The following is a 25,639-nucleotide window of genomic DNA, read 5'->3' on the forward strand; positions in this document are numbered from 1 at the left end:
TTCCAATGCTTAACCATTCTTCCAGTGAACATTTTACTCCCAGTATTCAAGATGAGCCTCCTCTGGCACTTGTTATGTCACTGGGTGCCTGGGGGAAGAGAATGACCTTCACCTCACCACAGGTTAGGTTGTTTTGGAGAGAGATAAGGTCTCCCCTTAACCTCATTCTCTGCAGGCTTAAATTCTCCAGCCCCCTCAGCTGTTCCTGAAAGGATTTATGTTCAATCCCCTTCACCAGCTCCATTTTACTTCTCTGGGCATGCGCCAGCACCTCAATGTCTCTCTTGTCATTCTTTCACCACCACTACTCTGGTCTTGGCCATCCAGCCAGTTTTATATCCAGTGAGGGGTACACTTATCCAGGCTGTGGGCTGCTGATCTCTTTTCCCAAGAGATGTTGTGGAAGACTGTGCCACAGGCTTTCCTGAAGTCTGAGTAGGCAACTTCCACAACCTCTCCCTCATGAATGGAGCAGTTAAGGGGCTAAAGTTTTCAAAAAACTGTTATTGAAGAATATTTAATGATTTAGTCTGCAACAGAGTGATACCATGTTGTAGTGCATCTAGAAATCTTGGTACCTCCCAAGGGTAAAACTCACCTTTGGTTTGTGTAATGTTAGCTCCTACCTGAAAACTTTCTTTCTCTCCCCCCCCCTTCTCATTGGCTGTGACCTCCCTGCATCCCCTAATCACCCCTGCCCCCTGGTATAAGAGATAAGATCCAGAGCATTTCGCTCTCTCTCTTGCCCCGGATGGACGACAGACAATAAACCCGGGATTATTCCAGCAAGTTTGAGCTTCCTGTGTCTAGATACTTTGAGTCTGTGTTGTATCCACTCCAGGACCCCCTCCGCCGCCTGTGCCCTGAGACCAGCAGGCTCCACGGGGGGTGGGACAGAGGGGTCCCATCGGGGAGCTGGATAGCAACAGAGTGGCGCCCGACCGTTGGGGCTGAACAAGCCCACGTTTAAGGCTTATCAGAGCCAGGGTGAGCCGTTCTTTCGAGACTTTGGATGCAGTTAAAAAAAAATACAGCAAAAAAAGTTTCCGAAAAGGAGTCGAAAATCCTCCAGCACCAGAGGACTGATTCCAGGGCAACAAGTATCCTTCCACTGCCAGAAAACGACAGAAAAAGGTAAGATTGAACTCCGACACCGGGCTGGGAGGGGTGGAGAGTGAAACAGACCCCGGGGGACTGTGTTCCGTGTAACTCCTTCCCAGCGGCAGCAGACCCGAGCGTGTGGGGTTCCCCCAGCCGTGGGCAGAGACGGAGAGGGGGTGGGAGAGGGAATTCTCCCTGCTGCCTGTACAGTGTGAGTTTAATTGTAATCCTTTGGTGCAACCTGTTTTCTGTGGTAGGGAAAATAGACAGATTGTGTGCAGAGCTGCTGTGACCTCCAAAAATGGGATCCTGGCTATGCACACAAGAAAGGAGTCATACACAACAAATACAGAATTTTTTAAAAACCACAAATGTAAAAATTTCAAAACATAAGATAAAACAGTTTGTATCATATTTGACTCAGCAAAGTAAACAGATCGAATTGTTGAAATTAGATTCAGTAACTGCCTGGGATGAAATTGGAAATTTATTAACCTTAAAAATAGAAGGAGGAGACAAATCGGCCCTGAAATTCCTCCCAGTTTTTCTTTTAATTCGAAAAGAATTAGTTAACAGAGAAATAAAAACGGAAGACAATCAAGCACCACAGTATCCACCTAACTTTCCTAACTTTTCCCCCAAAACCTCTGTTCCCCCAATAGAAAAGATACCCGAGACAAACAATACAAGTTCTAATCCGGTGTGTCTCTCTCAGTCACCCAGTCCTGCCTCACAAGCCATCAAGGCTCCCTCCCTATACCCTGTCAGTGTTACAGAAAATGTATCTTTCTATCCCCACATGGCTGAGAGCCAAGATGGCGCCGGCCACGTGTTAGCCGGCCACATGGTGAATCCTGCTGTGTATCCCCTTTCTCCAACCCATAATCCCCCCCAGCCCTGCCTGGCCCCACCCTATGACCCTGTCCCCCGAGGGTGTAACCCTATCCCCTGTTCCTCCAGCCCCTGTCCCGTGGGGAGGAGGAACGGGGAGAGAGAGAGTTACACCCCTTGCTCCTGCAGAGGGGCAGGGAGAAGGGTGTCCCGGCTCTGCCCCCCGATGGGGGGGTGCCAGCCTCCCGGGCCTGGCATGGGGTGGGGGGAGACCCCGAGACCCGGCATGGGGTGGGGGGAGACCCCGAGACCCGGCATGGGGGGGGGTGGAACCCCGAGGCCCGGTGTGGGGGGGGGTGGGACCCCGAGACCCGGCATGGCAGGGGGTGGAACCCCGAGGCCCGGTGTGGCGGGGGGGGAGACCCCGAGACCCGACATGGGGGGGGGTGGAACCCCCAGGCCCGGCGTGGGGGGGAGCGCCCCCCCGCCCGGCTCCTGCGGGGGCGGGGCTGGGGGCTGGGCCGAGTGGGGGCTGAGGGGCGGGGCCCCTCCCAGTTCCCACGGTCTGGGGGGCGGGTCTGGGGGCGGAGCCGAGTGGGGGCTGAGGGGCGGGGCCCCGCCCAGTTCCCACGGTCCGGGGGGCGGGGCCGAGACCGAGCAAGGAGGTGAGGTTGCCTCACCACATTCCAAAGGCGGGTGTGGTTGTGCTGCTGCAAATTGCCCTGATGGCCCCGGGGGACGCCCCGGGGGATGGAAGGGTGGAACCTCACAGCCTGCTCCCAGTGTGGAGCCACATGGTGCCCCTGGGGGATGGGGGAATACGGGCTTCCCCGATGTCCAAGCAGGACAAGCCTCTCCCCCCTCCCAGGTCAATACAACTGGGGATGGAAAACAAAATGGTTTTAACTCAGCCTTTTTTCCTACTGCTGCTCCGGTGACCTTTATTGGAGCAAGACCTCAAAACCGTACTTACAAACCGTTTTCATACCAAGACAAAAAAGAAATTTGCAAGGTACAAAGAGAATTTGGCCGTAATAGTGAAATATTTAAAAGCATTGTTAAAACAACATTAACTTCAAATGACTTAGTTCCTACAGATATTAAAGATCTTTTTAAGTGTTTGCTTACACCATCTGAATTTGAATTATGGGAAAACACATGGAAGCGGTTTCTAAAAAACATACTGGTGGAATTATTAAAAACTAATCCCCAATATGTAGATTTATTAAATAATCCTGTTACTTTAGAACATTTATGTGGTGAAGGAGTATGGGAAAAACCTGAAGACCAAACAAGGGCATTGCCAAAAGTTGTGATAGATAAAATCACTACAGCTGCAGAAAAGGCTTTCACACAGCTACCTACAGCTGACACTAAGGGCAGTTATATTAATGTAAAACAAATGCCCTCAGAAGGATTCCTGCAATTCTTAGACCAATTAAGGGAACAAGTCTCCTGTCAGGTAGAAGACCCTGTGGTACAGACAGAGTTAGTCAAGGAACTTGCTCAGAGAAATGCTAATGAATCTTGCCGTAGAGTCATTTTAGGTTTGCCTGTGGATCCCCCTCCAACCCTTGCACAGATGTCAGCAGCCTGTGCAAGGAAAGCAGAGATGTTTTCGCAGGAAAAGAGACCTCCCTGGACCACCCCAAGACCTGTTGCTGCAGTTTCATCTGAGACAAGGAATGAACAGATGACGCCTGACCAGCAACAGCGAATTTGTTTTTATTGCAGAAAACCAGGACACTTTGCTAAAAACTGTCCTTTAAAACAACAGAAACACATGGATACCAGTTTACCAAAAAACTTACATCACAGCGCTTATCCACTCAGCGTGCAGACATAAATGAAGTGGAAACGAATCTCTGTCCTTTAATAAAAAGGGAAAAGGGGGGTGAAAAACTGCAAAACTATAATTGTGAAAAACGTTTGCCTAATAAGGTCTGGCAACCGCAAAAGCGATTCAGACTTGTAACTTCTAAAGCTTTTTGTTTCAGATCTGACCGCTGGACTGTCGTGGGAGTAGATTTGCAGGATAATTCACAAGACCTGGCTGGACTGGATAGTAGGTATTTTGTTATTGGAGACACAGCACACACACCAATAGAGATTGAGGTGGCTCCCATGACAATCACGGGAGACCTAACACACCTCACTCTCTTAGCTAGGTGCCCCCAACCACCTTTCTATATAGACAAAGGGCAGGTAATAGCCCAGGTAATCCCTGTTCCAACAGAAGTCCCAGTAGATGACAAAGCACTGGGAGTTTACTGGGCAGAAGTAGTGGGTGAAAACAAGCCAATTATAGGATGCAATTTAACACATAAATCAGAACATCTCCATGTAGAAGGGTTAATTGACACTGGGGCAGATGTGACCATCATACCGGAAAAGGTGTGGCCCTCACACTGGGAACTACAACCAGTGGCAGGAAAAATACAAGGTGTTAGAGGGATGAAACTGGCAAAAATTGCTAGAAATATCGTCCAGATCGAAGGTCCGGATGGTAGGATTGCTAGTGTCCGACCTTTTGTAATTGACTACAAGTGCCCCCTGTGGGGGAGAGATACCATGTTGCAGTGGGGGGTAAAACTCACTATTCCTGAGACACCTCAGGATTTTTGATAGAGGCCACTGTAGAGCGTCCTGTCCAAAAATTATCTTGGCTAGATAATGATCCAATTTGGGTGAACCAGTGGCCTCTCAGCAAACAAAAACTTGGGGCGCTAGAAAAATTAGTGGAAGAAGAATTGGCTAAGGGACACATAGTAGAAACAACCAGCCCTTGGAATTCCCCGGTGTTTGTAATAAAAAAGCCAGGGAAAGACAAATGGCGTCTCCTTCAAGATTTAAGAGAAATAAACAAAAAAATACAAAACATGGGATCTCTCCAACCAGGAATGCCCTCCCCAACCATGCTACCACAAGATTGGCTACTAGCAGTACTGGATATTAAAGATTGCTTTTTTCAAATTCCCCTGCATGCAGAGGATGCACCAAGGTTTGCCTTTTCCATTCCTACCATGAACAGGGAAGCCCCAATGAAACGGTACCACTGGACAGTATTACCTCAGGGGATGAAAGCCAGCCCGTTCATCTGCCAGTGGTATGTAGAGTCATTGCTGTCCTCAGTGCGTGCTGAAAAGAGAGAGGCTATCATTTTGCATTATATGGACGATATTTTAATATGCTGTCCCAATAACAACATACTGAAAGATACCCTTGACCTAGTGGTTAAAGTTTTAACCTCTGCTGGATTCCAATTGCAGGAAGACAAAGTTCAGAGGATGCCACCTTGGAAATATCTGGGCCTGCAAATTACAGCACGGACTGTTGTTCCACAAAAATTGGAAATTATTGGTAATCCTAAAACTCTAGCAGATCTTCATTCTCTATGCGGGTCACTAAACTGGGTCAGACCCTGGCTAGGTCTCACCAATGAAGACCTGGGCCCCCTACTCAATTTATTAAAAGGGGAGAGAGAACTACTGTCTCCCAGAGTGCTAACTCCAGAAGCGAAAACTGTAATTGAAAAGGCACAAAAGGCCTTGACAGAAAGACAGGCACACCGCTTCAAACCTGAGCTGCCTTTCAAATTTATTGTCCTGGGAAAATTGCCACACCTACATGGGTTAATATTCCAATGGGCTGAAGGGCAGAGAGACCCACTCTTAATAATAGAATGGGTCTTCCTCTCCCATCAAAGACCCAAGACTATCACCAAGCCACAAGAGCTGATGGCTCAGCTGATTCAAAAGGCCAGGGTAAGGCTGCGGGAACTGGCAGGTTGTGACTTTATGTGTATTCACCTCCCAGTCAGGCTCTCTGGAGAAGGGAAAAACTCCCCTGAGAGACTGACCAAAGAGATGTTTGAGCATCTGCTGCAGAGCAATGCTAACCTCCAGTTAGCTCTGGACAGCTATAGTGGGCAAATTTCAGTTCATGCACCATCACACAAATTGTTTCATGAGGAATTCCATCTCATTCCTCGTGAGAAAAGGAGCCGGAAGCCACTCAAAGCTCTCACAGTGTTCACTGATGCTTCTGGGACATCCAACAAGTCGGTGATGACTTGGAGAAATCCACAGACTCAGCTTTGGGAAGCTGATGTTGAGTTTGTAGAGGGGTCACCCCAGATAGCTGAACTAGCTGCGGTCGTGAGAGCCTTTGAAAAATTTTCAGAACCAATTAATTTAGTTACTGACTCAGCCTACGTAGCAGGAGTGGTGTCCAGAGCGGAACAGGCAGTTCTCAAAGACATTGAGAACGAACATCTCTTTAGATTGCTTTCAAAACTGATTTACTTGGTCTCGAATAGAGAACAACCTTTCTATGTGATGCATATAAGATCGCACACCCCATTGCCAGGTGAAATCGCTGAGGGGAACCGGAAGGCTGATTCCCTTGCTGCCCCAGCCGAAAAGGTATGTCTCCCTGATGTGTTTCAGCAGGCAAAAATAAGTCACCAGCAATATCATCAAAATGTGCCAGGACTGATTCGTCAGTTCCAGCTGACACGGAATCAGGCCAAAGCCATCGTGGCTACCTGTCCCAATTGTCAGCTCCAGGCAGTGCCATCATTAGGCATTGGGGTTAATCCCAGAAGCCTTAAGAGCTGTGAAGTGTGGCAAACAGATATCACTCACATTCCTAGTTTTGGTCGTCTTAAGTATGTACATGTGAGTATCGATACATACTCAGGAGCGGTGTATGCCTCTGCTCATGCAGGAGAAAAGTCTGTGCATGCTAAACAACACTTAGTACAGGCCTTTTCTGTATTGGGAATCCCTAAAGAAATTAAAACAGATAATGGCCCAGCGTATAAATCCAAGGAGTTCCTGGAATTTGTCCAGCAGTGGGGAGTGGAACATAAAACTGGCATCCCCCACTCCCCCACAGGTCAGGCTGTAATCGAGCGTACGCACCAGACGCTCAAACAAGTCCTAGCCAGGCAAGGTAGCGAGACAGTGTGGATGTCTCCCCAACAGAAACTATGTAAAGCTCTGTTTACTATTAATTTCCTAAACTGCTCATTTGAAAACATGAATCCTCCTGTAACTCGGCATTTTAACAGTAGTGATCAGTTTAAATTGTCACAGCATCCACCGGTGTTAATCAGGGACCCTGAAACTTGGCAAACCAAGGGTCCCTATGAACTTGTCACCTGGGGGCGTGGCTACGCGTGTGTATCCACCCCTTCAGGCCCCCGATGGATCCCTCAGAAATGGGTAAAACCTTTTATTCCAAAGAATCCAGCACCAGCAAGAAGAGAAGAGAAGCAAGTGGCTGTCGCTTCCAAGAGAAGACGCCGCTGAAGAGAGCACGAAGAAACCTCTCTAGCCCCTGACCTGCATACTTTGGCTGCGAATATGTTTTAAAAAATTTTCTGTTTCCTTTTTTGAAATAACCTACCTCTTACTCAAATCCATGTTTCTCATTTTTGTATAACAGAAAAGGGTGAGGTGTTGTAGTGCATCTAGAAATCTTGGTACCTCCCAAGGGTAAAACTCACCTTTGGTTTGTGTAATGTTAGCTCCTACCTGAAAACCTTCTTTCCCTCCCCCCCCCCTTCCCATTGGCTGTGACCTCCCTGCATCCCCTAATCACCCCTGCCCCCTGGTATAAGAGATAAGATCCAGAGCATTTCGCTCTCTCTCTTGCCCCGGATGGACGACAGACAATAAACCCGGGATTATTCCAGCAAGTTTGAGCCTCCTGTGTCTAGATACTTTGAGTCCGTGTTGTATCCACTCCAGGACCCCCTCCGCCGCCTGTGCCCAGAGACGAGCAGGCACCACGGGGGGTGGGACAGAGGGGTCCCAGCAGGGAGCTGGATAGCAACAATACCACAAAACCCCCCAAGAAAATTAAAATCAAGGGATCTTATTGTCTTACCATCAAAGAAATTAACATAGGTACATAATCCACTGGCAAACAAAGTGCTTTGTAATATCACCAGTGAAAACCATAAGATAGTACTTTTCATTTCCAGAAGAGAGGTTGGATAGATAGATCATATAACCATGGAATAATGGAGATATGCCACCACATTTTCCATCCAATTAAAGACATCAGAGACCAACTCATCATAGTGAACTTATCATAGTGAATTTATAATAGTGAAATATATGTTATCAGATTTATTTGAAATAGGCCAAAAGGTTGAAAGATTATGACGGTGAGAGGTTGGGTGAATAATTTCTGACTGAGACCATGATTGCAGAAGCCACATTTTTATCAATACTAGTTTTTTTTTAAAAAAAAATGAAATTAAAATCTGCCAGCCACATTTTTGGGGGTGCAATTGCACATACAGTATTGATTTTAATTATATATTTGTCTGCAACTAGATTGCTTTGGTCCTGATTTTAGCCCTTGCTTGGCAGTTTGCCTGGAATAATACAATGAAGATTACATTCAGACAAGAAAAATATTACCTAAACACTTGCAGCAAATATTTGTGCTGGTAAAAGGGAGCCAGGGAAACTGCACAGCTTTCAGAAAGGATAATAAAAGTTCTTTTTCCTTTAGAAGCCATGATAATTAATCTTAAAACATTTTGAAAATTCTCAGTTTGTGACAATATGACACTGAGAGCCATATTTTACTTCAGCTGTGTAATGTGGACCCCCTTACACAATAGATTGAAAAATAAAATTAAAATACACTTTTTAAACATTTATTTGTTGTTGTAAAACAATAACTTTGTTTTTCCCACTCAAGTCACAAAGAAAATGTAACTCTTTGTAAATGTAAATCAAGTAACCTTGAGATCAGAATTTTTTGATTTGAGAAAGATGTATGCAATATAATGCAAAAACCCCTCAAACCAACATTTTAGAAGAAGCCAGAATAAAGCAGCTTATTTACAGTGATCAAACAATGCCCCTGAAGGCTGTAATTAAAGAACCTGTTGCCTTTGAAAGAACATTTTTTGGAATGTTACTTTGTTCAATAAAAACCACATTTATATCCTTCATAAGCTCATCTCTAGTTTGACTATCTTGGTTATCAACCACCATGATCAGATCAAAGCAAGCACCACAATTGGTTCAATACCTTTTCCCTCCATCTTTCCTAAAATTTTAATCAGCCACACCACTATCCTCCCCAACATAAGCCCTTTATTTGATTTATTTCTCATTACAGGTACAAGAACACTTTTGTATTAAAAACAGCAATATAAAATATAAATACAGTGAATGCCTGAGATGGAGGATATCATTCTTCATGTCAGGGCATCTGACAGTACCACTGAGATAAATTTTTTATAATGCAAGGTGAAACAATAAAATATCTCAGTACTATGTCCCTTTTTCTTCCCAGCAGCTTGGAGCTCCATTGGGTGACTGCTCTGGGAGCGAACGCCTCACTGACGCTGATGGAAAGCGCGGCTCACAATCAGGCCCGTGGGTTAACAGCAGTAATGCATCACTGGGACGGAACTGCCTTTTGCCGCATGCCTCAGGGCAGTTTAGCACGGAGGGCCAGGGAGAGCAATGCAAACGAGACAAAACACTAAGGTGGCACAAAGGATTATTCAGCAGGGGTGAAGCTCAAACTCGGGCTGGCTGACTCCCAGTCTCACAGCCGGTTTGCTACAGGGCGCTGCTAAAGGATACTTCCAAGTATCCCCCATTTTTTTTCCTTTTTATTTTCTTTTCTTTTTTTTTCTTTTTTTCTTTTTTTTTTTTTTTAACAAAGACCAAGATTTTTTCCTAACAAAACCAAATTACTTTGGAGGCCAAACACTAGGCACTGACTCCCTAGTCCCATGAGTTTGAATCCTTGAAGGAAAATATTCTCTCTTTCATGTCTCAGTAACACTCACTGAATTCATTGCAGCTGGCAGGCTGAGCTGTCTTTGAAAGAAGATCCAAAGAACCGGGGACCTGGCTGCTTAGCAGGGAGATGAAAGATCCCCCTACATCTCCTGAAAGAGTAGAACTTTGTCCCAGTGTCCTTTTCCCAGTGCTCCTTTCTCCACTATTAAGTTGTCATCGGTTGCCCATATGGGTGCTGTCCTCACTGTCAGAGGTGAATGTTTCAGGGGCTGGCGAAATGGTTCTGCTTTCACGTAAAGGCTCCATCCCCTGGTGCAGCCATTCAGACAGAATTACAATAGCCCATTCTCCCCTACAACATAGCTCAGCTGAAATCACAGTTTTATTAAGTCTGCTGAAGGCTCTCAAAGTAATATGAAGGGCATAATGGATCTATAATTAGTGCCAATAAAAAGAGATATCATTCTTTATGGGCATTATTTGAGGGCTATCCAATTGTTCAGAGTTTATGCTCTTTGGCAAGAAAAGAGATCTATTTTAAAGTTTTAAGGAGGAGAGTTTTGCATAATAATTTTAATCATTTTATGCTCTGATTAAGCAGAAGAAAAAGCAAACAATTTCTGATGGGGAGACATTAGGTTGCTTTTTTTCCCCAATCAAATACCTCCTGAGCATCAAAGATGCACAGCAACCTGCTGGATTTCTTCCACTTAAACTCAAATAATCTAATGTCTTGTAGGGAAGAGGCTGGAAATCATGAACAATGACAGGCAAAGAAGGAAGCATTCCCCAGCTTCTCTCTCTAGCCCCAGGCTGTGTGAGTGGCTGCAAACAGGATAAAACACCTGTGTGGTGTATCCACTCCTCCCTTCCTTCCCCCAGAAGGTGCCCCAGTGAGAGCAAGTGAGCCCAGCTCCCCAGTGCCCACACAGTGCTCCAGATGCCCGAGGATAGCAGTGGTCATGAAGGTGGTGTGGATTTGTCAAGTGGCAGAGCAACTTACTGGGCTTTCAAAAAACTCCTCTCTCTTTAACATGTCCCAAGCAACAAACATCTTTAGGTTTGATCAGTTTGGTACATAAATATTCCAGAAGACTCTATGCAAAGATACATCTTATCTACATCATACCTACTTAGGCTGTGAAGGGTCTGATTTTTGCCAGCATGAAAAAATCAAAAAACAAAAGCTGTTAAGATTTATCTTTTGCCGTATAAAGTCAAACTTTTAACGTCAAGTGCTTTAAGCCATTTCAGTCGTAATGGACTTTAAAAAAAATACTTCTGCAGTTTCTGATTTACTCTTTTCCTGATAAGTTTTATGGACATTTTCTTTTTTAATAAATGCATTCTTCTGATTCTCATCAATCCAGAGGTTCACACACTGTATGTGGCAGCAGAGTTTTATGCACACAGCACCCACTATAATGGCAAAAGCAAGTGAAACCCCAGCTCCCAATGAAGCACTTTTGACTTTTTATTTGGGTTTACCCAAATGAGTCAGAATTACTACAGCAGTGAAGACAATGCCCAAATGTGATTTTGAACTGTATTAGTCACTGTTATAGCTGTTGATGATTTATTTTCTTTACTACATTAATTACTTTGCATGTAATATGTTTATTCACATGTATTTTCAACAGAAAAACTACGTTTTGTTGGACAAAGCTTAGGAAAGTGCTCCAATTGAGTTACAGGATCAGATCAGAGTGTTGAGCACTTCACAGGTACAGTCCAGAACTGGAAACATGTTTAAGCATCTTCCCCTACTGAGATCAGAGCATGAGGCCCCTTGTGCCATTACTGTATGTCCAAAGGAGCTAACCAGAAACAGTGGGCCTAGACAAATGCCATGTTCCTTTATGAACAGATCACCAGGTACTTGAAGAAAAAGTCTTGTCACAAAAGCCCTGTAGCTCAGAAGCAGTGTGTGGTCATGGGTTTGTGTATCGTGGGAGGTTTATCCCAGGATCTTCCCTCCTATGCAATTCAACATAGTTGTCCCTTCATCTTTCCAGAAACTGAGTTATTGAAAATTATCTTGGTATTTTTATAAGCTTTTTATAGGTTGATGGGAAGGGAGACAGGGTCCCTCCTGGTGCAGACCTCCTCCTCACATCCCTGGAGCCCAAGTGCAATGACAGCTGGGAAGCTCTCTGCTACAGGACACCAGAAAATTTAGAGAGCTTCAACTCGCCAAGACAAGCTCTGCATTGAGACACACCAGGCAACCTGGCTATTCTGCTTACCTCCTGTGCCATCCACAGGGAGGCCCAAAACTGAATGTCGCAGAAAGAAAATCCCCTCAAAGGAGATCCTCAAATCAGTTTCACCCTGAGTGACAGCTACCCAGTGTCAGAATTTTCTCAATGTGTCTGGATGAGTCATTCCATTGAGGGCAGCAGTAGAATAAAATGAGCAATATTTGAACCATAAAAGGCAGGGTTTCTCACAGCCACTGAAGAATGCTTTCTTTCTTGTTTAGAATAAAACATTTGAAGCACTTGAACAAGGGCAGCAGTTTCAGTGGTTTGTATTAATAGAGAAAATTTACCAATATGCTCCAACTTTTGACCACAAAAGAGAATCCAAACTATCTGTTACTCTGGCTGTACTTAAGGCTCTTGCTCCTACTTGCTCAGTCAAGAGGAACAGAAACAACTGTATTCAGAGGAAACCACCCTCCCACTTTTTGATCGTTTTGGCTTCTCTATCTTTAAAAAAAAGACACAAATTAGTAAGTGAAAGCACTGTACCACAAGTTTCACCAATTTCATGTACAGTCCTCCCTTGACATATACTCCACTGAGAATCCAACCAGTAAATACAGAGAACATTTTTAATGATATTTCACCTCGAAGAAATACAGCCCTAATTATCTTTATCAAAGCTGTCTACTCTTGGCCTCTGTTTAAATTACTTGTTGCTTTTTGTAAGAAAAAGTAGCTTTATTAATCCTGAAGAGGCAGTTTGTTTTATTCATACATATTACAGACTGCATAGCTTAGCCTTCATCAACTCATCAGCTTATCACACAAGGGAGCAGGATTTGTTCTCTCTAGGTTGGCTTAGAAAGAGCAAAAAAACTCTTCCCTCTGTGATCATTTTTGAGCTGTTATTGTTGAGAGATATTTCTTGTCTAAATTAGGACTCGGGGCAGCTGAGACTGGATAGATAAGGATTCCTTTTGTGTCCAGTTCACCTAGCTACCGTAACAGGGTAAATGAGACCTTTTGAACTCTGTTGATGGCCAGCAGACCCCATCACTTCCCTGAAGAGCTTGCAGAAATGCATGCTGGAAAGATGTCGTTTCCCAGTCACAGAACCAGAGAGAGTGAAACCGAAACTGCAGAGACAGCGAGCGAATGTGGACACACATGGGACCATGAGTCATGTTGTTTATAGACCACCAAATGAGTTTGAAATGGAACTATTCACCCAAAGGGTTTTGTTTGGCATTGCTTCTCATGCAGTTGTCAGAGTTCACCAAACACCTCCCAGAGGAGGAATCCCAACCTGTCAATACTAAGAATATTTAGATCCCTTAGGTCTGGAAGGACATTAACCAAGGATGTTCATGCCACATCCCACAGTTGCCTCTTCCCAATATCTTCTCCCTGCACAGATCTGGCACTTTCCTGAACCTCAGAAACTGGAGTACCACAGCTACAGCACGCTGTTTCACTGCATCCCCAGCCTGCAGAGGTGGAGGCTCTAAGTGCTGGCTTAGAGTTCCCTTCTCCTCAGAGAAGAAGCACAGTTTCCTAATGTTTTTGTAAAAGAGGGTATGTCCTAGAATTTACACAACACACATGCTGTTTTCAAATCACTGAACCACAGAGCAGAGCTACAAACTCTCCCCACACTCTGGCAAGTCCCAACCCCTGAAGAAATAGGGGAATACCATTACTGATGTATGTGTTTAGGTGGGGCAAGAATGGGAAGACTGTGGGTAGGCTAATGACAACAAACACCAACAGAAGAGGTGCCTTGAGCGGTTCTTCATTATTCATAATTAGAGTTGGCACTTTTTACTGTCCTGCCACTGGTTAAATTAAGCCTGAAAAATATTAAATTCAATTACCCATAAAATAATTATTTCAGTATTAAAACAGACATAATTTTTGCAACATAAAGATGAAAGCCCACACTTGCATGTTATTTGTAAAAATCAGTGGTCAGACAGTACTTACCTCACTAAGTGTCAATATTTACTAAAATGTTCAAAGAAAGATATTTGATCAATCAAATCAGTTCCCAATGGAGTTTCAGCATTTTAATTTTTTAGTAACATATTTTAATGGACTATGAAATTGTTATGTACTTTGGTCTGCAATGTAGTTCCTTTATAATCAGTGCTGATTACCAAGTTATTTGTATCTGGCAGACTTGATTTCATTTTGTAATCATCCTTTCGATTCCCTTCAGAGATTCAACAGTACATTCTGATTTCTGTAGCTAAGACATTATATCTGCTGAGTCCAAAGCAACTGTCCTGAGAGGTATCTCTGGCATTTTTAGAACTACCATCTCCTTTCACCTGTGTTTCTGTTTTCAAATCAGGTATGACAACAATTTATCTGCTTCTGTCTGGACTTTTGAATATAATGATGAAAAGCATTTTGGAAGAACTCAGGGCTCTTAGAAACACCCCACATTTCTGATGCTGGTGTAGGTGATAGCTGCAGATTGGGTCTCTGACCCTGCAGCCCCACACAGCTGGAGCCAAAGTGGAATAGGAACATGAGAGTGTGAATAAGCACCTCAAACCTTAACTATTCTACCTAGAGACAAACTGGTAAGGCTTCAATCAACCCCAAAGTCAAGGTGTAGCATGAAAATCAGTGATATAATTCAAGGGAAATGCTTTCCTCTTTTTCATGCCAGGAGCAGAGAGGTAAACAGAAACTTGAGAAAGGTGTCTAAATCATAGTATTCACTACCAACAGCAAAAGTTAAATTGCCCATAGCTTTTCTAGCTGAAAGTATTCCGTGTGGAAGCAGGGCCTATAAAGTCACATCCATTTGCAGTTTGGGGAAGTACAGTTAAACACATCATATTCCATTAATATCAGCAGGAACATATTTATTTTTATAGGCCAGTAGAGAGACTAATGGTAGAGTGAGTGCACACAGCATATGTTTTCTACTTGCTCTCCACTGGGAACAGTAGCAGGCAGGCTTGGGTCTGAAAGGAGAGACCTAGATTGTATTTGGTGCAACACAGGCTGCAGAATGGATTGAGGAATTCTGCATAGAGGCAAAATGTTACCTTTCAGAGATGTTACCTTGCCAATGGCAAGTAAATTCCCACTCTGTCCCTGGAGCTTGACTTTGCAGCTTCTAACAAAAATACCTCACCACATGGAAGATGTCCATCCTCACAAAGCATTGCACTTTTGTTATACTTCCAGAGGTACTGAAAATCTGTCAGAAACTGTAAGGCTAGCTTGCAAGTCCTATTTTTGTAAAATCATTAGACCTAAGTGCACTGTGTGGAAAATGCTGCTTCCAGTAGAGTAAACAGAGAGTTTCATCCCCACAGCACACAGAGCACCAGAGAAGAACAGAGAATCAATTACACTGTGTTGTCTTATTATCACGTATCTTGCTGTAGTCTTCTTTGGTTGGCTGCTACGTCTTTGATGTGACAGCTCTAATGGATGTAGTAGACCCTTATTTACTCTGTCAGCCATTCTATGTACGTGGCTAAGCTATGTTAAAAAACCTCGCCTTTTTTTTGGGGGGGAGGCGGGGGGGGTGGGTTGTGAAGAGGGGACTTACATTAACATTTACATATACAAAAATTCTTCCTATTTTAAATATTTACACAGGAAAATTAGGTATCCCTGGTGATTGATCAGTTTCAAATGATCACATGTAATGCTGTAACAATCGATCTTCTTTGCTGTCTGCAGGTTGTGCTGAGAATGGTTACAGATTCCTATGAAATCCCATTCCACAAAACCACTTAGCTGACTGGGCTGACTGTGCAGCCATTTGGGGACTATTACAATCAGTGCACAAGTGCTCAGATTTGGTCCCAGCAGCCACAGCAATAAACCCGTATTCCCTGCCGACAGACCTGCCATTACCCACACTGTGATTGCTGGTGTACTGCATGGGGTAAGAGAGATCAAAAGGTTGTTGCAGGGGCAGAGGGATCTGCCTGAGGAAGGACTAAAGAGTGGTTGTCCTAATGGAAGCTTGAAGTGCTCGAAGTGGCCTGTTCTCCTGTTTAGCAATATTACAGGAGTTACTTCAGACTCTCTTTGAAGCACTAGTCTTGCAACAGAAAATGTAACATAAATCATAATGCAATCACAGAACAATGTGTTCACCCCAGCTGCCAAGTACAGAAGGGAGGAAAATATTCAGGAAAGATCTGACACAGACAGAGAGCTCAGGGAAGGAGGGAGAGAAAGGGAGCGAGGGCCTGGCCTGAGAAGACCTTTTGAAGCCCTAGATCCTGCAAACCTATCAGGCACTGAATGTCTTGAGCATCTCAATCTTCCTCTGAAGCAAGGAAGAAGAGGAACCCACAAAAGCCTACTACAGGACATTGGTTTTTCTAGGTACTTGCAAAAACTTTAGGGATATGCTGGCTGGGAGGGCAAGGAGCCAAGTAGACTGTATCAATCTTGCTTGTTGTGTAAACAAGAGGCTCATGCACTGTCGGTGCTGCAGTTGCTGTGCTGGTGGAGCACGATGAGAACGGCTGAGAAGCCACCAGGAGCAGAGGACAGGAAGAGGTGGTGCTGCTGAAGACCAAAAAAGCATCGGAGCAGCATGAGGGCTGTCACTTCTTAATGCTAATATTCTCAGGTCTCTGGAGCACACACTCCCCCCTAGCAAGGCTAGTCAACAACTAATAGCCTTTTTCTTCCACATGTGAGGAATAGTTGCAGAATGGTCTGTGGGCTAACTCAACAGTGTTTTTCTCATCATGTGGAAGGGTTTAGACAGCAAATAGAATTAAAACCTGAAGTATTCTGACTACAAAAATGTACTGGTGTAAGTTTTACCATCCGTGAGCAACAGGATGCAGACCGTACAAACTCAGAAACCTGCAGACAGCTATGTTACCATTATTTTATATTTTATGTGCATATATATATATACACATACATATATATGCACACACATTTCACAGTATTTTGTGTACACATATGTACATATATGTATGCATACCTACATGTACAAATGCATACAGCTGGTTTTCATATCACTTCTGCTTCCTAGCTGCATGAAAGGCGATGAGTACAGTGGCTACACCAGCTTAAGGAGGTGATCTTCTCTTTTTTAGTTTTAATTTTACTCTTTATCATTTAGACTGTAATTTTGTTATCAAGAACTTATTTGTCACAGCTGCCAGACCAGTTTAAAAGATAAAACTTGAACAAGCCACAAAGCAAAGTTCAGAAAAAGAGTATTTTTAAAAGTTTTTTTCTGCTAATTTACCTAAGTTTATTTCCCAGAACAATTTTTTTGTACATCAGTATTATTCATAGGTAGTTTCCAGAGCAGCCAGGATGGGCAATCAGGAGCACATGGGCAGTGCACTACCATTACAGATTCAATATGACCTTTCCCATTTCCTCTCTGCCCAAAAAGGCTGTTGTCACTCCACAAAAAGAAAAATCTGACCACACATACTGATTGCCAATCAGATTTTCCATGGCCACCTCCTCTCTCCTACTACAATGGAGCAGCATGGAAATATTTAAATTGATGTAAAGACAGATGTTGTGGATCCTGAAGTGGGTGCTTGGTTGAAGCTGAAGTAGACTTCAGCTCATTTCATGAAACCCTCTCTTTTTTATTAGTTGAACCCAAATTTTTCCCTTTTAGTGGCACGGAGGTAACTTTCTTTTTCTAGACTGATACATCAGGCTTGGCCTGGTATCTTCACTGCTATTGAACAAAGTCCATGCCCAAACCAAGAGTAGATTTTTCCCTTTAATGCAAGCCTCTTTACCACATTTTGAGTGTATTTTGTGCACAAGCAGAGCACTAAAAACATCATAAAAACAGATTTGCAGCAGGAAAACCCTGGAAAATAAAATATTAGCCCTGTATTGCTCCTGTCCAACTCGTACCAACCTCTTTGAGTTGTTGCACATTTGAAGTGCCTCCAAATACAAGACAGAATTTCAGGAAAATTTTATTGCCCTTCATGGTCATTTCCCAGACTCCCTGGTTCTTTATTTCTGAGACAGAAGGCACCCCCAGAAGTTCAAGATGAGTTAAATCAATTAACTTCTGTGAGGTGATTTGCAGTTGCTGGATTGATGGCTCTGTGTAAATGTAAAGCAAATTCATGTCTTATTCCAGTACTCTTTCCAGGGTATGATGAGGACTAACTACAGTTTCTTTTCCACTTCCAGAAAGAAGACCAAATGCACACTGCACCAAAGACATTTCCAAAGCCTTTGATAAAACACTCACTCTTCAGCTGGTAAACTGCTAGGAGACAGCTCCATGAGCATCTTTCCTATGCCTCCCCCACATTCCACATTCCAGTCTGAAGGGTGACCTGATGTCAAACAAAGCCCTGCCAGAAAACACTAGATGCTCACCTTGACAATAGATGCCTGACTGGATTTGGAGGACCCTGGGAAGGGCTCTGAGGTCCAGAGAATGAATGAACTTCTCCAGGGTAGAGGCCATGGTCGGCAGCACTGTAGTACTGTAGTACGCTGTAGTACGTGGCACGTAAAGACCAGCGAAAAGCTCTCAAGGCAGCAGCACCCTCAGCCTGGTGCATGCTGTGCTCGGGAGCTCCGCAGCAGAGGGGAGGAGTGGCATGGGGAGGTACTTCTGCTTCCTTCCCTCTGTGGCTGCTTCCTCCCATGGGTGCAGCTGGAGTGGGGTGAGGCAGCTGGAGGCCCCCTCAGTGGTTCTGGCACCCACATCCACCAAGGGTCTGTGCCAGGCTGGGAGGCTGCTGTGGGTACTGGGCTCCAAAGGGGAAAGGGGGATCTGCTACAAAACTCCATTTCATCAGCAATAGTTATTGACCCTGTGGAAAGAAGATACTGAATATCAGCCCAGCCTAGAGTGGGAAAAAACCCACCATATCTGGGTGAGGTGTTGGGTTTTTTTTGGCTGGGTTTTTTTCCCTCTTGGAACACAACAAAATAGTTCGGTGTTCACTTCAAAACCATAGGTAGCCTTTGAAGAAAAGAAATGAAGCACTTTGCTGTCTTAAATATTTTATCTGGATTTAAGATATACAAATAGAATACAAATTGCTTCTTCCTCTAAACAAACATTTAAACACAATTCTGTTTTGCAAAATAGTCAACATTTTCTTATGCCACCAATGATTTGTAGGAATTTGATTTTGAGGTGCTTCAGCTGGGAGGGAATTCTGAGACAGTACCAGGTGAAAATCAGACTGTGCTGGTGACAAACCTCCAGCACTGATCCCAGCTCTACCATTCTGAGCTTGATCAAGCACTGTTGTTTCAGCAGGGCACTTCTGAAGAACAAGGCCATAGCAAATAAGCAGCAGACTCAGGTCATAAGGAAAATTGAAGTGACTGTGATTTCATGTTTTTTGACACTGCTCTCCTGTCTCCCTGAGGGGTCAGGGAAAGTAGAAACATGACATTGTGACAAAACAGCGAGCAACCAGTTATTTTCAAAAAGCTTGCTAGCTTCATTTCCTCTACATGTAATATTTTTCAAGAGACAATATTACTTACATAATAAAAATGTTACAATTTAAACTCAGATTCTTTGAGTGGGGGCACTGGCTGTTGAGGTGCTAGGCTACCTATAGAGTCTGAAAAATTTGTTAACTTGGTCTTAACAAATATTTCTCCTGAGAATGTTAAATATCTTATAAGTGGGGAGTCTCCAGGTGCAGAACTCACTATTGCCAGTTGTTAATGCTGCAGGTGCTACAGGGAAGAGGAGTAACTGGACTTGGGATTTTGGAGTCAGATTTACTAGTAAAACCCATACTAGAAAATATGCACAGCCAACAACTCATCAACTATTTTAATGCAATACATTACTTATTCTCCCATCCCAAGAAAACATACTTGAAATTACACAAATCTAATTGATTTGAGAGATTGCTGAGGAAAACACTTATATTCAGTGGTAATCAAAAGACCCATATGGTAAAAAGCTGGTTCTTACAAGCACAAAACAGTGAAAAGTGTGAGTGGTTTCAGTTATTTCAGTGGGACATCTTTGTATTTTTTAAGATTCTGTGTGCAGCTCTAGCAATTCAAAGCCAACTTTCTTGGTACATGCTCCCAAGGTTGTCAGGTGTTCTGCCAATGCCAGCAGCTGGGCTTTACCTGTACACATTGTTTTGATCAGTGAATAAAGAGCCCCTAAGGCCATTTCTGTAGTTCCCCAATTCACTTGTATTTGGCTCTTCACTTTGGTAAGACTGCCAGGAACAACAATACAAAAGAGCATTTAATATGAATGGCAAACACATACACAAATTAATAAATATTTTCAAAACTGCTTGAATCCAACAAAGCAAATGCACAAAAAGACATGGATTCCACACAAGAAAATCCAGAACAAAACCTGGTTTCTGTTGTTGAATCCAGCAGCCCAACAGCATGGAAAAGGCAGCTGCAAATTTGTGCTCCCATGGCCAACAAGCAGCATGTGTTTCCAATAGGCACAGACACACAGATGTATACAGCACCTATACACATAAATACACTGCCAGACACAAATCAACCTATATAAAACCTACAACCCCTGGTGGCCTCATCCTGCTCCCCTATTCTGGCTGATTGATGTATTAGTAGGAAATACACACTTATGTATTTATGCAGTGGGGATCTCTCTAGCAGCTGAACTTAGGCACAGTCTACCCAGTGGCCTCTTATCCTGCTGCCAGTGGGGCATGCAAGCAGCTCTGGAGGCCCAGAGCCTCTGTAATGTGCATGGGAATACCCTGGAAATACCTCTGGGGTTCCCCCAGCCACTGTTATTCCTCTGTGCTTTGTGTGTGTGTGCAGAAACCAGATTTTATCAACAACCTAACAAAACCAGCCATCTTAGCTGCAATGGAGGAACTAGAAATGCGCTTGTCTGAAATTGCAGTTTAAATCAGGAATGCTACCCGCTGGTCATATGCATATGTTGGAGTCCCTAGATCTGCTAATACATAGACTGGTAAATGAGAATCACTGGCCTGCTCTTCCAAATGCTCCACGGGAGATTTCCAGTTCGAGGTGTACGGCCAAGTGCAGAGGAAAATAATTTGCCATCTCCAAACCATCCCTGATCTAGGAATGAGAGATCATCAGATTGTCGTCATGGACTGATAGTAATAAGGGACCCTTTGGGGAGGTTTTCATATTGCAGACTGAATTTTTAGGAGGATCTTGACTAAGAAAAATTCCTTTTGTTTTGTCCAGTTTCAATATTGAAGATTTGTACAAGCTGCTGAAATAAATATATTCTGTACTGAGAAGAGGCAATATCTGACCCTGTTTCCCCATATGGAAAGAACAGAGATCACAAACCTCCCCTTACCCCTTCTTCAGTTCTAAGTTATGGCATTCTTCACAAAGAGCCTGTCAGGACCTGAGTGTTACCTCTGCCCTGTGTGAACCTGCAGGTACAATCAGCTTGACCACTCTATCTCCACCACCTGCCAGCCATGGGGTGAAGGTCAAGTTGCACAGCCAAACCCACAAAAGCCAAAGTGACTGTGAGTCCTCATGCAGCCATGGTGTTGGCAGCTCCAGCTGCTCTGGAAGGTGCACACAAATAGGGACACATATCTACCCAAGTGGAAAAGCCCTGCTTATTCCCCAAGAGGGTGGCCAAGAACCAACTCTAGGGGAATGGGACTGTAAAATAGCAGTCAGCTAATTCAGAAGGATAGACACATAGACAAAACACAGAACTTTGAAAATTATATCCAGGAATATTTTTCTACCTTGCTGATAGGCTTAATTATTGTTTTTCAGAAAGGCAGTAAAATGTTCCAAGTTTCCAATGAAAATAAGTTCTAAACCTGTGAAGGTTTGTAATATTTTTTGAGCTCAGACCATTTGTTAGATAAATGTGGCCATTAGTTGAGCTGGTTGAAAAGAGACTTTAAAACAATCCTGTAAATATGAAACTAGGCATTATGTCTACAGGAATATATGCACCATTTGTTGAACTTAAAAACATAAGAAAAATGTATTTGATATAGCTGGCAGAACAGTAATTCCAAAGAGGAAAATGCTTTAGGAAACTCAGAACAGATAGGACCTGGGAGACAGGTGTGAGTGAGGCTCATATGGAATGGTTACACTATCTTTTGAATCAAATTCAGGATACTGCAGGAAGTTCAATACACTTGCATATTTTTTTTTCCAGTGTAAGGTTGTCATGGTTTAGGAATTATATTCTCCAATTTAGTACTTCCACTAAAAAAAGCACGTGATGCTTCTTCTCCCCTCCAATTGGAAGCACAAAAGGCAAAGTTCACAGGCTGAGGAAAGAACAATAAGTATATTGTTTAACAATAAGTATATTGTTTAACAATAAGTATATTGAAAGAACAATAAGTATATTAGAAACAGCAATGATATAAAATGAACAGTAAGGACAGCAAAATTAATAATAAAAGAACACAAAAGAGAGAGTGATTCACATGTAAAAATTCTCACCACAGAGCATTCGACAATAAACAATACCAAATGGCCCCCCTGCCATGATTTTTTTGACCAGAAGGAACCCCTTCTCCTTGGAAGCAGAGGTCCATTTTCCCCTCCCCTGGCAATGATGTGAGGTGATATAGAATAACCTCAGTGTTCTAGCCATGGCCCTTACTGGCTGCTGTAAAAAAATGAACCCTGTCCTGGCCGAAACCAGGAAACGGTGAAACTCCACCTCCCATTAAAAATAGTCAGACTAAACTGTAAGGAATCCTCCCTTGCCACAGGTGCACTGAGCTGTGAAATAATCTCCCAAGGGAACACTGGACTCCTGGAATGTTTAAGCCTTGACTAAATAAAGGACTCTATGACACCATCAAGAACAATTCTGATAAAGAGAGGGAGTGAGGTCGTCTATTCCTATGGGTAGTTAGCTATATTTCTACCCTTCATTTATAGGAATCTACTGTCTCAATACCTAAGTCAGGTGAACAGTATTATATTTAATTGTTCCAGAGGTGAACTGAGCATTAAAAGAAGCTGCAGAGACTTTCAGGAGCTATGGTATTCCTTTGCTAACCCACACTGGTTCTGGTAATACCAGCTGGGTTTCATACAACCCATTCAAGAAGCACAACACTGACCTGACAGACGTGCCCTTCCAATGGCCCTTGTGATGTAGAATGATGGTTTCAGCTTGAATAAACTATCCCCAGCATGAGGAAAAAAACTCTCATCCCTACAATGGCACACATGGATTGTTCACAGAGAGACAGAGGCTGAATTGGCTGAAGCATGAACTGTTGTAACATGAGTTACAACATGATGGGTGGGTCTTTGTGTAAAAATTTTTTCTTCAGTAGGTATAGATGATAGGATTTATTGACCAGTAAAGCCAATGGTGATCAGCTTATAAGCACTGAAATCATTCTATCCAAAGAAACCTAACTTTTTTAGCCTAATATTTAGGCTTCTTATCCTCCAGTACCTGCAACAATTGCTTCTAAGTTTACCTGAAAATAGAAAGCACTCATTGCTTAGAATATTTCATTGACCCCAGAAAGCTGTTTTGGGGTTTTTTTTCTTTTTTTTTTAACATTTTTTCTTCCATGGACAGCTGCTGCTCACACACCCTTTAGGATGAGTGAATTTGTGTAGAGGACTTTTCAAACCTGCAGACAGAGGCAGATCTCGCTGGAAATTAAACTTAAGAGCTATGTTAAAAAGCAAGGATCATTGCCCACAGAATTTTATATTACATCACCATCAGTTGAAGTCCACAGATAGAGATAAAATTTGCCTTTCTAAAAATAACATCTTGCTCTGCTCCAAGTTTTTGCACTTGGTATCAAAATGATTGTGTTGAAAATCTAATGCCTTCACAAAGCAGGTGGTCACCCTTGTGAATTGTGGTGGCTCCTGGCTCTAAAATCTCAGAACATTTTAGTGCCCTGTGATTTTATTTTGAGCTTTCCTTTACATTTTCAGGAACTACATTTTGGGTTCTTTGACATTTCCTTACAGTTTTACAGAGAGATCTTAAACATGCTCTTCGTATGAAATTTAAATAGCTTAGCAGGTATGAACAAAAGGCTGTTAATAAAAGCTCTTGAGCCCACAGGGTTATTTGCCAGTGTTTGACTCCAGTGAACATTCTATTGAAGAACCAGGATCCCCCAATGCTTTTAAAAGAACTGAAACAGATGTACACACATTACATTGTGAAAAATAGTAAGTTTTTAGCTGACTTTTTATGGACTGAACAATAATAACCTGTGGGTATTTTCATTTTATTGAGCAATTCTGAACCTGCTAGAGTCAGAAAGATCTTTTCATTGATTTTAATAGAAGCTGGAGTAGATTCTTAATAAGGAAGACTTACGGCTTTCAGCTGGTTGTGGCTTCGTGTAGAAACACCTTGCTTATAATGGCATTTCAAGTTACAGTCTTGCAAAGAATATTGACTTGAAGTTTTCCAAAGTTTCTTCAACAAAGAGTAATAGCTCTGTATACTCCAGTAAATTATAGAAAATATATCTCCAGAAATCTCTGCCCAGCTGTTTGGTAAGTGTGATAAGAATCATGGTCTTAATGAATGCATTTGAAGTGTTAGCACCATGGATGTATTGAACACTAAAACCCCCTGAAATGTTCGAGTGCTGCAAAGGCTCTGCCAATGCTTTGTTCAATCACAGAGAAAAAGGACACTATTTGAGGTTTCTAAGCTCTGTGCTAGTATAGACTCAAAGCTAAAAATAGCCTTGAGAGTATAGAGTGTAAAAGCTAAATACATCTACTGACAGGTATTAATGGTACTTGTCTATATAAATGTATTAAGATGATTGATACTGAAATGTTTATAAAGCATTTTGAAGATAAAGCAGAATGCAAATGCTTAATACAGTAGGAGTTCCAATACAAATAGACACCTGCCAAAATGACTGTTTATACAAAATGAGCCATGCAGGCGATCCTCAGCCAGTGTTACCACTTTTTATATGACAGCACAGAACATGAACTCACTCTTCCGATGGAAATATTTATTGATCTGTGCATTGCATCAAACTACAAAATCTATTCAGGCAGCCTCAGTGTTCCAATGGCTAAGCAAATATTAAATATATTTGGGTTTTATCTTCCATATTCACTTTGGGGGTACCATTTTGCTTGAGTAGACTCAAGAGCAGAGAGCAGAGTAGAGCAAGAGTAGAGAGCAGAGAACTTACAACATAACCAGGGCTACATGGAAAATCTATGGCAAAACCATGGTCTTGAGTCCCAATCCCTAAAGCCCAGCCTAAATCTTCTCACTACAGTAACAATTTTTACTCTTTCTAAAAGCTAAAAAATTTTACTCTCTGTAAAAAAAAAAAGAAAAAGTCAAACACATACGCCCAAGTCTACACCCAAACCAGGCAATTTCATTATCTGTCTGGTTTCTATGGATTTTCTTTTTCTTTTTTTTTTTTTTTTGTGGGGAAAGAAAAATTATGGGAGGGACTTAAATAAAAAGACACCCTACAGCTTTAGGAAGAAGTATGGATCTATTAAAGATAGAGAAAAGATTTTGGCAGTAAAAATTACTTGAGCTATCTTCAAATTACAGAAAGTGTTTTGAAATATGTTTGGCATTCCTTCAGTGTGTTTTTGACAGCTGGAAACATGCTGGAGAAATTTTTGAATTAATTTCAAATATCACTCTCTCCTTTTGTGATTTTGTGGGCGGAGTGGGCTGTAATTTATTTTTAAAGAGGCAGTGTAGGTTTATAGATGTGTTAAAAGAATCCA

At 42.7% G+C, this 25,639-nt stretch overlaps 1 protein-coding gene across 1 annotated transcript in view; it reads right to left on the minus strand.

Moving 5' to 3' along the window:
- The window catches only part of THEMIS (thymocyte selection associated), an 88,706-nt gene extending 66,054 nt beyond the window's left edge, over nt 1–22,652 (minus strand). The window contains exons 1-3 of the mRNA XM_086877023.1: nt 20,030–22,652; nt 19,131–19,297; nt 18,293–18,735 (exon numbers count right to left, since the gene is read on the minus strand). Coding sequence (XP_086733149.1) covers nt 18,293–18,383 — 91 coding nt within the window. The 5' untranslated portion in view covers nt 18,384–18,735; nt 19,131–19,297; nt 20,030–22,652. The remainder of the gene's footprint in view (nt 1–18,292; nt 18,736–19,130; nt 19,298–20,029) is intronic.
- Between the last annotated feature and the right edge of the window lie 2,987 nt (nt 22,653–25,639).

This window comes from Cyanistes caeruleus, chromosome 2 (assembly GCF_971803275.1).
Source record: "Cyanistes caeruleus chromosome 2, bCyaCae1.hap1.1, whole genome shotgun sequence".
Lineage (NCBI taxonomy): Eukaryota > Metazoa > Chordata > Aves > Passeriformes > Paridae > Cyanistes > Cyanistes caeruleus.